The sequence below is a fragment of the Rana temporaria genome, chromosome 4 (genome assembly GCF_905171775.1).
Source record: "Rana temporaria chromosome 4, aRanTem1.1, whole genome shotgun sequence".
NCBI classification, from domain to species: domain Eukaryota; kingdom Metazoa; phylum Chordata; class Amphibia; order Anura; family Ranidae; genus Rana; species Rana temporaria.
In genome coordinates, this window is record NC_053492.1 from 326,818,754 (window position 1) to 326,831,140 (window position 12,387).

The 12,387-nt window shown below is 45.3% G+C and overlaps 1 protein-coding gene across 4 annotated transcripts in view; it reads right to left on the reverse strand.

The window, feature by feature from the left end:
- The window catches only part of SFT2D1 (SFT2 domain containing 1), a 775,689-nt gene that overhangs the window by 394,431 nt on the left and 368,871 nt on the right, over nt 1-12,387 (reverse strand). For 3 of the 4 annotated variants that reach the window (XM_040350713.1, XM_040350710.1, XM_040350712.1), the window contains one exon: nt 6,972-7,007. The exons of the other annotated variant lie outside the window; for it this stretch is intronic. In XM_040350713.1, the coding sequence (XP_040206647.1) occupies nt 6,972-7,007 (36 nt within the window). The remainder of the gene's footprint in view (nt 1-6,971; nt 7,008-12,387) is intronic. 4 annotated transcript variants of the gene reach the window in all.

Sequence of the window (12,387 nt, forward strand, 5' to 3'; positions counted from 1 at the left end):
CATTTTTTTTTAAACTTTACATATAAACTAAACTATACACCACCCTTTTTTTAAGGTTAATAAATGGATAGATAGTGCTGCGCTGTGTGGAATGAAGGAGATGGAAATGAATCTTAAAGCAACACTAAAGGCAAACTTTTTTTTTTTCTTAAAATAACAAACATGTTATACTTCCCTCCACTGTGCAGCTCGTTTTGCACAGAGTGTCCCCTAACCCTGTCTTCTGTACCACTCGGCTCTGGTGCGCTGCATCATCCACTGTGATTGACAGCAGCGCCAGCCAATGGCTGCACTGCTATCAAACCGTCCAGCCTAGCCAATCAACGGCCAGGCTGGGAACCCAAGAGGATCACGTGGACGCGCGGAGGTTTGGGGGTGGGGGGAGCGTTACCGTCGGTTGTTTTTTTACCTTAATGCATAGGATGCATTAAGGTGAGTGAGTGAGTGAAAAACGTATATAGCGCAGCACATGCAAACTGAATCGCCTCTGGGCGCTGTATCCATTCTCAGGGTAAGGAACCCCTTGAACTCAGAAGAGATGGGTTTTAATCTTTCTCCTGAAGGCCAAGTGGTCTAACTCCAATCGGATGGTGGTTGGTAGAGCATTCCACAGTTGAGGTCCCTGGACTGCAAATCTTCGATCTCCTTTGGACTTGTATCTGGCTTTGGGTATCTGGAGTAGGTTTTGATTGGTGGATCACACAATGCGATTGGGTTTATGGGCTTTTATTTTTTCGCATAGATATTGGTGTGCGTCACCTTGAATACACTTATGCATTAGGCAGAGTGCCTTGAAAGTGATTCTGTCTTTTACTGGCAACCAATGAAGGGATCTTCAACCAATGAAGGGTGAAAAAACATTTATTTTACTTAAAGGGGTTGTAAAGGTAAAGTGCTAAAACAAATAAAGGCATGTAGACATCTAAACAGTTATTAGGTAAATATCCTTGCAGTTGTGAATGACATCAAATCCAATGTGAAAAATAAACATTGCATAACAAAGTGCTGGATGAAACTAAATTGAAGCTAGCTATGACTAAGCACTAGTTTCAGTGCAAAACGCGTCAGCAGTTGGGTTCCATTTTACTTTGCTGTCCTTTTAACCACTTACCCCCCGGACCATATTGCTGCCCAAAGACCAGAGACCTTTTTGCGATTCGGGACTGCGTCGCTTTAACAGACAATTGCGCGGTCGTGCGACGTGGCTCCCAAACAAAATTGGCGTCCTTTTTTTCCCACAGAGCTTTCTTTTGGTGGTATTTGATCACCTCTGCGGTTTTTATTTTTTGCGCTATAAACAAAAATATAGCGACAATTTTGAAAAAAATGAATATTTTTTACTTTTTGCCATAATAAATATCCCCCAAAAATATATAAAAAAACATTTTTTTTCCTCAGTTTAGGCCGATACGTATTCTTCTTTATATTTTTCGTTAAAAAAAAAACGCAATAAGCGTTAATTGATTGGTTTGCGCAAAAGTTATAGCGTTTACAAAATAGGGGGTATTTTTATGGCATTTTTATTAATATTTTTTTTTACTAGTAATGGCGGCGATCAGCGATTTTTTTTTCGGTACTGCGACATTATGGCGGACACTTCGGACACTTTTGACACATTTTTGGGACCATTGGCATTTTTATAGCGATCAGTGCTATAAAAATGCATTGGATTACTATAAAAATGCCACTGGCAGTGAAGGGGTTAACACTAGGGGGTGGGGAAGGGGTTAAGTATGCCTGGGTGTGTTCTTACTGTGGGGGGGGGGGTGTGGCCCCTAGTGGCGGCTCAAAGAGCCGCCGTATAGCTACGGGCTCTCGCACAGCAGAGCCGACCTGCCGCCGTAGAATGACGGCGGCTGGTCGGCAAGCAGTTAATAAAGGCTACAATATGTTCAGAGTGTGGCTGTCCAGAGACAATTTTTGTTCCTGCTTTAATAGTGTAGTATGGTAGGAACAGTTTAATAGCAAATAAACATACACTAAGGTACTCACATAGGTAAAATATAAAACGGGCATATAAAACGAGTAACAAACTCGCTGACGTCACCTCCGGTACCTCTTAGTGGACTTGTATGCGTATTCGTCACCAACATAGTTATGTATTTCTTACAAATATTTTGGTTTGATCTAATCGTGGCTCATTACTATGTTAGTAGCCTGCACCCATCTACCTGGGACCTGAACAAGTGATTTTTAGTCTATATTCATTTTTACCGGTCTAATTTCCATCCCTTCTATGGATGGGGAGTCTAGGTTGTCTCTTCTCATATACATGAATATAATTCATTTTTAATTTTATGTATAATATGCGCAGGCCGCATCGTTTCATACGTCCCACGACGTTCAATGATCACTTGAAGCGCACACTCTAGCAGTTGGAGCGCATGATACCACTTCCTGCATCGACGCTGTTTCCGGTCTGGTTCTCTTTCCGAGCACTAGATGCGAAAGTCGAGTGGAACGCATGGCGGAGCGCATTGGACGTTGTACGTCATGACGCTCGCCGCGGCCACTCGAGGCGGAGCTCCAGAGTCTAGGAGTCTGTTCGCTCGTAAGTCCCCCAATTGGTGGGGAGAGGGGGGAGACAATACACAGAGTGACTATTGGGGACGTTTTGGATGACGCGGACCTATAAGCGCAACACATACGCCCCTCTACTTCCAGGTCGGCGGAACATAGAGGGGAAATGCCATACTAAGTGACGAATAGGCTATGGGGGATTTTAACCATTGACCTATGGGACCTAATCACCAAGGCCCGCCCCCCCCCACTTCCGGTTCTATAGAACGCAGATTTGCAGTATTACAATACTGATGAAACGCACGCCGTTCATGGAGGACAGGTGGTCTCATTCAGGTGGGTGCAGCTACTTAAGTGCAAGGGAGAGGCGTTGGCGATTAGTATACCCCAGTTGAAGTCTGCATTAGACAAAACCGGTCGGGTACTATAAGCCTCACAGCTTCTCCGCTGCACTAACCTCTTTTGGATACTTCTATTCACCCATACTGGGTGGAAGATTGCTGTTATTTTCATGCGTGGCTTATTTTATATTTTTTTATTTTAATTTTTGCTGTGATCTGTCTTGTCACCAATGTGATGTATGGATTTGGATTTTTAATTAAATTTTACCAACTACACCATGAGAAGCTTTTTTCTCTCTCCCTCTGATTGTTACAACCTTTGAATTGGTACCATCACGTTTTTGGGTCACTTCATTCATTGATGGGACTGTGACCCCTGACCTGGAGACCAAGGCCGTGTACATTTGACGTTAACCTGACCAGGAGGAATTCCCGGACGATAACCCAGGGGGGCAATCGGCCCACACAAGCCCGTAAGATCCTCCCACCGTATGGTGAGTAGAGGATCCACCTTGTCTGGTAAGGGTACCTCATTCATACTTACCCACTGTTTTAACCATTGGAGGGTTGCATTTCCTGAAACAATCAGACCGGGGTCCAAAGAGGATTATATCCACATATTCAATATATGGACTAATTCCTGTCTTCCCTGACCCACAGATCAGTTGATCCTGAGTGGGGAATATCGCCTAATAAGAGATTTCCTGAGTATCGGTGGCTTGGACAGATCCTCACTATTTTCACAATATATGAACTGATACTCTATATCTACTGACCACACATGGTTTTTGTTTATGAATATCACTTGAAGCCTCACAGGTGTACTTAATTTTGATTTGAGTATGGGTACATGATATCTTTTAATAGTTCATATACACTGAGGATTGTAGGAAGGTTGCATTGACGGGTTCATCACCGTGTCATAAGACAGCCCTCCTCTTCCGTTTCTTTTTCTCATTTGTGTTGTTGTTCACCAATTTGCACATTATTTTTGCACTAGTATCACTGATACCTTCTGCATCTGCCAGAGGGCTTATATACAGTAGGTGAACCCGATATTGTGTCAATCTCGCTTTCTTTCTCGGCGAGATTGAGCACCTACGAGCCCCATCGCGGGAGCCAGCGCCGAGCTGGCTTGCTGCGATGGAGACAGAGCCGTCATAGAAGCGACGGGAGATCCGACTTGGATTCCTGCCAATTCTACACGTGTGTGGCGTTTGTTATGAATCCTGAGGGGGAAGTCCCCGCCGGATTTTAAATAAAAATCCGGCATGGGTTCCCCCTCAGGAGCATACCGGGCCCTTAGGTCTGTTATGGGTTGTAAGGAGAGCCCCCCTACGCCGAAAAAAAACGGCGTAGGGGGTCCCCCTACAATCCATACCAGACCCGTATCCAAAGCACGCTACCCGGCCGGCCAGGAAGGGAGTGGGGACGAGCGAGCGCCCCCCCCTCCTGAGCCGTACCAGGCTGCATGCCCTCAACATGGGGGGTTGGGTGCTCTGGGGCAGGGGGGCGCACTGCGGCCCCCCCACCTCAGAGCACCCTGTCCCCATGTTGATGAGGACAGGGCCCCTTCCCGACAACCCTGGCCGTTGGTTGTCGGGGTATGCGGGCGGGAGGCTTATCGGAATCTGGGAGCCCCTTTAATAAGGGGGCCCCCAGATACCGGCCCCCCACCCTAAGTGAATGGATATGGGGTATCGTACCCCTACCCATTCACCTGTAGGAAAAATGTAAAAGTTAATAAACACACCACACACAGGTTTTTAAAATAATTTATTTTTCTGCTCCGGAGGCCCCCCCTGTCTTCTTTATTAGCTCTGTTTACCAGGGGGGGCTTCTTCTTTGACGTCTTCGGGTGGGTGGGGGCCGTCGTCTGGTTCTCTTCCACCGCCGGGGGGGGGGTCGCTTTTAAAAAAGCCCCCACCCCCCGGCGGGTTTCCTCCGGCGTCTTCGGCGGGGGTGCTTCTTCCGCTATCCCGACGGGTCTTCTCCGCTATCCGGGGGGTCTTCTCAGCTCTCCGGGGGTCTCCTTCTATGTTCGCCGCTCTCCGCTGTGAGTTCTTCTTCCGTGCTGTGACGTCATGTTCTTCACTTCTCTTCTTCTCCCGATGTTGACACGTCGCCTCTCCTCGCTGCAATGACGGGTGCGTGGGTGCATCGGACCTATTTAGGCCTCACAATCCCATCATGCTCTGTACCTACCCATGTGATACCTACCTGTGCTTTGGATACGGTCTGGTATGGATTGTAGGGGGACCCCCTACGCCGTTTTTTTCGGCGTAGGGGGGCTCTCCTTACAACCCATAACAGACCTAAGGGCCCGGTATGCTCCTGAGGGGGGAACCCATGCCGGATTTTTATTTAAAATCCGGCGGGGACTTCCCCCTCAGGATTCATAACAAACGCCGCACACGTGTAGAATTGGCGGGAATCCAAGTCGGATCTCCCGTCGCTTCTATGACGCGCTTGCTGGGATGTGCTGTCACTATTCCAGTGAGTGCGAGATCTCGGCACCATGTCGCCGAGAATCAGCGCGATGCTGTCGTGCTAAAAACACAATATCACAAACACCTACTGTATTAGACCCTTCCTCAACAGGCGGGTCTACACTGGCGCCACACTTTTACCTTTTTACTTTACAATTATCCTTTTGTTGTGTTGGCAGCCTAAATTTTTGTAATTCTGTAGTTTTGCGCAATTTTTTATATATATAGATAAAGGCTACAATATGTTCAGAGTGCGGCTGTCCAGAGACAATTTTTGATCCTGCTTTAATAGTGTAGTATCGTAGGAACAGTTTAATAGCAAATAAACATACACTAAGGTACTCACATAGGTAAAATATAAAACAGGCATATAAAACGAGTAACAAACTCGCTGACGTTACCTCCGGTACCTCTTAGTGGACTTGTATGCGTATTCGTCACCGACACTGAAGAAGTCACGTGTCGGTGACGAATACGCATACAAGTCCACTAAGGAGGTACTGGAGGTGACGTCAGCGAATTCATTACTAGTTTTATATGCCCGTTTATATTTTACCTATGTGAGAACCTCAGTGTATGTTTATTTGCTATTAAACTGTTCCTATGATACTACACTATTTGCGTTTTTTTTTTTCTCCCTGTGTGAGGGTCATTGCGGCCCCAAAAAGGGCTTGAATTCCTTTGCTGTATCCGCCTATACAGAGTATATATATGCTGTTACCTTACAGCAGTAAGGTAAGGGGACATCCTTATCACTTCTAAAGGAAATTGGAACCCTTTTTTCTGCAAGCACTTTTTACGTTTAATACCTGGCACAAGCACCAGCACTCTGGCTATATGTTTTCCTAGCAGCATCTGGTCCGCTGCCTTTGCATGAACACAGACTTTTTAGTTCACATATGTGCCATATGAATCACCTGTGTGTGTGTTGTCCTAGCTCTGCGATCTAGGGATTCTTCCCAGCAGCGCTAGCTTCAATTTAGTTCCACCCAGCACTTTGTTATGCATTGGGTTTTTTTCACTTTGGATTTGATGTCATCCACAACTGCAAGGATATTACCTAATAACTGTTTAGATGTCTACATGCCTTTATTTGGTTTAGCACTTTATTTTACTTAAGATTCATTTCTATTTCCTTCATTCCACACAGCACTATCTATGCATTTATTCACTTCAGGTTTTGATACACCTCCAGTGCTGCAGCAGTACTTCACCCCTCCTTTTTCCCACCCCCCCTTTTTTTCCCTTGTCCTTTTCTTCCCCTTCTTCCTGCCCCTCTCCCCCCCCCTGTCCTGGTAGCGTGGTAATAATCTATTTTCACTTTTTTTAAGGTTATTGTCCAATTAATCGATACAATAATCGGCCAACTAATTGATTATGCAGCAGTAGTTCAAAGGCTTTTGAATGTCAAAATTGAGGCTTTTACATCATACCTAAAATATATAATCTTATGACAAAGCTTCAGGTGATAAGGCTCATTTAGGATGCTGTAAGAGCATTGCTGGTAACCCAAACATAATACATATTTTAATATCTATTTACCTTCTCATTACTTCTTAATTTGGTGTCTAACGTACATTAGTAAATTGATTGCATTTGTTTATATATATATGTGACTTACCCAAAACACGGCACATAAGGTACAAATTAGACAAAGCTGTAAAAGAAAAAAAAAAAGAAAAAAACGTAAGTAATTAATTTTAACTGCTTTAAAGCTTAACGTGGTTGAAAACCCTTAAGCATGCCCAGTGAAGTGACTAGCATCTGATACCTAGAGATGAAATCAGTCCTACACACCGTAGGCTGAACCTGTCTATGCCTTCCTCTCTTCCTACAGTCTTCCAAAACACATTTTACACAGAATATCTTAGCTCTAAAAATCAAGGGGTGGAAACCTGTAGTCTCACACTGCAGAGGAGAGTTCTGAGCCCTAATTGGAGGGGAGGGACACACTCCCCTCCTCACAGTACATGGGAACATGCACAGTTGTGGCTGTCAATCACAGGCTGTGTGCTGGGGCTCTACTCCCTGATCACCAATTATCTCTAGGAGCAGGGAAAGGCTGTCAGAAGTGACTCAGGCAGATATCGGATGAATAAGGCAGCACAGAGAAATCAGAGTCAGTGCTTTTCATAGAGACAAGTACAGAGAATAGAAGGATGTGCTTTATACAAATTTTATGTCTGAGGATTACAACCACTTTAACTGATGTGTGTTCAAATGTGTACTTTAATTAATAAATATAAACATTTTAGGCTTGTAAGTAGAGATTTATATCTATTTAGTAACGTTATTAGAAACAGCATTCAGATAGGCAGATAAAACTTCATTCACATAATGCGTTTTTTTTAACTGCATCCAATTTGCATGACATGTGAACCAAACCAGCTTTTTTGGAGCCGGTTCACATATATGCATTGCAAATTCATTGTGAATTGAAAAAAAAAAAAAAAAAAAGAGAGACCTGTGCGCTTTCTGAGCACTGTGGTGCATTATAGATGCAAATTCCAAGCTCATTGCCTTCTATGGGAATGCATCTGAATCGCACATCTCATCAATGTTGAGCGCAAATTCAATCAGAAAAAAAATATATAACAGCATGGGGGTCACCCCTTTTGAGTCTTGTATGGATTTTAAGGGGAATACCATACAAAAAAATAGGATTTTTGTACTCACCGTAAAATCATTTTCTCTCAAGTTCATAGACGCACAGGTCGATCGCCTGAAGTTCCAGCACATTGATTGGCAGGCGGGATTCTTCCTGCGTCCAGTGACCCTGTGTCAATTGTATGCCCCAAACACCCCCCAGCTGGTCAGGCTGGCGTCCACCGTGATCAACGTCCAGCGAAAGGAAAGGAACAACTTCCCGGACTGAAGGGCTGGAGATCTCAGTCACCAGACCAGGGAAGCCCTGACTAGCTGACTCACCCGGATTTGACAATCCAGGAACAATGGAGACTTGTCCCATTTGGACAGGATCTCCCTTTGCAAGACTCAAGTGTGGAATTGAGCATAGAGTACCGCCTCGAAGGTGGCTACCATGAGACCCAGTGGGATGCCAACAGCTTCACCGCAGTCCGAAGAGTCTGCAACCTTTTCAAAGGGAGAAAAACTCTCGCCTCTGAGGAGTCCAGAATTAAGCCCAGGTACTCCAGGCGCCAACATCAACACCGACTTCTGGAGGTTCAGTACCCAACCAAACTCTTGAAGGGTCTGACTGGCAATCGCCACATCCTCCACTAATTCTGAGTCTGAAGCGGCTCTGAGAAGGTGGTCAACCAGGTAGCCCATGATAGCGATTCCTCACTGTCTCAGCAGAGCCAGAATCGGGGGTAGCACCTTGGTGCCGACACCAGGCCAAAGGTGAGAGCTAAAAATTGGTAGTGGTTGTCCCTGACTGCAAAGCGCAAAAATCTCTGATTTCCAACATATATGGGGACATGCAAGTATGCGTCCTTGATGTCCAAGGATGCCAGAAAATCCCCCGGATGGAGAGCAGCGACCACAGAGCGGACTGGCTCCATCCTGAAGCTTTGTGCTTTTACAAAGGTGTAGAGGGCCTTAAGATCCAGGATCGGATGGACCCCGTCCTTCTTTGGGACTTCAAACAGATTGGAGTAGAATCCCTGAAACCTTTCCGGCAGCGGCACAGGTATCATCCCTTGCCTCAGCAGGTCCTGCACTTCCCCAAATAGGGCCTTTCCGACAAGCCAGAAGAAGATGAAGGTTTGAGGGAAAAATTCTGTTTGGTGGACAAGAAAGAAATTCTATCTTGTACCCTGATGAAACCACTTTGCAAGCCCACTGGTTGGAAAGCAGGAAGGTCCATCGAGCTGCAAAGGCGACCCCCCACACGAGAGTCGGGCGGAGCTAACCTTCATGCTGTCACAGATTTGTTCGCAGGCTTGCGAACCCAGGGATGCTTTTGTCCCTCAGCTGGCCCTTTGTCGGCCTGGGAACGCTTACCTTCGGGCCCAGATTGATAAAAAAAAAGCTTTTGAGCAGAAAAGAAGGGCCCTGGCCTACTGTGTGGCTCCTTACCCTTTCTGGATTCTGGGAGCAGCGTGCTCTTACCTCCTTTGACATTCCTAATAATGTCGTCCAGCAAGGCTCCAAATAGCCTCTCACCCTGGAAGGACAAATCCGCCAGAGCCTTCTTGGAAGTATGGTCCGCGGACCAGCATTTTAGCCAAATCAGGCGACGTAGCACCACAGCAGATACTGAGGCTCTGGAAAGCAAGAGAGCTTTATCCAAGGCTGCATCGCAGACATACCGTATATACTCGAGTATAAGCCGACCCGAATATAAGCCGAGGCACCTAATTTTACCACAAAAAAACTGGGAAAACGTATTGATTCGAGTATAAGCCTAGGGTGTCCATCTGCATGCCTCACTGTGCCCAGGCCTCACTGTGTCCATGCCTCACTGTGCCCATGACTAGACTTATGTTTAGCATGGGAGTATATAGAAGGGGTGCCCGGATTTGAAAAATCGGTGCTCCCCGGCCGTAGGTCCCCCAGACAGCAAACTTTGCACACTTGTAGATGAGAACTGGGGCTATATGTGTGCCAAGTACCGGGTCCCCAAAGTCTGGTATATCAGGCGCAAAAAGGTGACTTGAGTATAAGTCGAGGGGGGCATTTTTAGCACACAAAAATGTTCTGAAAAACTCGGCTTATACTCGAGTATATACAGTACTTAAGGCCATGCACCAACTGGTCGGCCAGTTCCACACAGACCGGGGGAAGCCTGTTGCTTTTCCAACTCACAGTGCAACAACTTTGCCCATTCTGCAAGTATCTGACACTAGGGCCGTGGCCAATACTGGCCGCAATGCTGACCCCAGCACCGCGAACATGGATTGGCAACCGCCTCGGTCCTCCTATCTGCAGGGTCCTTAAAGGCAGGGGTCCCCTCTACCGGAATTGTGGTTACCTTGTTTAACCTGGATACCAGGGGGGTCCACAAGCGGGGAGATACCCCTTTTTAGGAGAGTCTCCTGAAAAAATGGACAACGGACCGCCATGCGTTTTGAGACCGAAAAGGCCCTCTACGATCTTTCCCATTCTTTGTCTATAAACTTATCAAAATAAGTTACGTAAGGAAACACCTTAGCAGTACGGGCCGGCTTGTGGGACCCAAAAGGGACCGACACCTCAGTAGATGAAAAAAAAAAAAAAAAAAAGAGCTGCGCCAATAAAATGACCAATGGTGATATTATGTAAAAAACAGTGCACACTAAACCGAACAAATGCACACGCGGAGATAAATTAAAAGTATCCAAATCGATTGGACACATCCAATCACCACAGAATAATAAAAAACAGATTTGAAATAACTGATTGGGTTAGGCTAATCTGTACCAGATTAGAAATAACTGATCAGGTTAGGTTAATCTGTAACAAAAGTCCAAATTAATAGTGATAGATGGCAGATTGCATGTAGATTGGATCACACGAGAATTCTGATTCTTTGCATATCACCCGGTGATTCACACCACGGACAAAGGTGCCCACCACCATATAAGATGTCAGCTTACCAGAAGGCAAGTTTAAACAGCAGTCGGCTATAGCCCAGCCGCGGCCTTTGACTTGCACGTGTACCGGAAATGCATCAGGAAACAGGATAAGCCACAATATAAATCATATGAATACGCTCATTGCAGTCTCAAATGCTCCATGTAACCAATATGAAAGGAAAAAAAGACACGTACCATAGCGTAATACCGTAGGATATATTTATATATAAAAAAAAAGTAATGCACTTACATAAATGAAGTTAAAAACAGCAAAAAATACAGTTGCCGGCCGGCACATAGGAAGCCCTTCCTCCTCTGCTAAAGCGTGGTGACGTCAGCACGACGCTCCCATACGCATTTTAGTCACAGCAGACGCTGTCAATGGGGATAGGGCGACATACTGACACACCACTTAAAAAGACCAAGCCTTGCTGTGAGATGTGAGGATCGGGTCAAACAGCGCCATCTTCAATATGGGCATAGATGCCAATAATGGCTACAAAAGGGCCCATTATGGCAAAAAACGATTTAATTAAGATAAAATAAGAATTAAAAATTGGCACCATAGTAAAACGGCTAACCAATTATTTAACAAAAAACAGCCCACGACCTCTTACGAATTCACTAATAATACAAATAGATAGCGTGGTTTGCCTAAAAAGGCATCACCACATTAAGTGAATGATCCAAGTGAGGAAATTTATAAAATTAGTCAATCTCAATTAATGACTAAACCATTAGAAATATAAATCATATAATAATTGTGAATTAACCACTCAAAATATATTAACCTCTTGACCACCGCCCCATGGTAAAAAGACGTCCTCTTTTTAAAGATGGATATCTCGGTAACGGCAGCAGCTGCTGCCACAACCGAGATATCCATCTCTTCAGTGGGCAGTCCTGTACACGATAAAGGGGGTCTCCGCGGCGGATTCACCGCGAGATCACCGTTATCGGTGGCGAGAGAGGGCCCCCTCCTCCCGTCGCTCTCCCGCGCCCTCCGCCGCTTACCGGAGTCGTCGGTAGCGGCGTAGGTGATCGGGTCCGTTCGGCAGCTGACTGGGGATGCGAGTGAGGGAAAAATCGCCCCCACCCGTCCCCATAGCTCTGCTGGGTGGAAGTGACATCAAAGCGTCTTAAAGAAACATTTTTTTTTTTTGTCATTTGAAAAAATGACAGTTTCAATTTTTTTTTCTTTTTTTTGCATTTAAGTCTAAATATGAGATCTGAGGTCTTTTTGACCCAAGATCTCATATTTAGGAGGGACCTGTCATGCTTTTTTTCTATTACAAGGGATGTTTACATTCCTTGTAATAGGAATAAAAGTGATCAATTTTTTTTTTATTTCAGTGTAAAAAATTATAAACTAAATAAAAATAAATAAGAAAACAAAAAAACTTTTTTTTAAATCGCCCTGTCCCGACGAGCTCGCGCACAGAAGCGAACGCATACGCGAGTAGCGCCGCATATGAAAACTGTGTTCAAACCACACAAGTGAGGTATCGCCGCCATCGT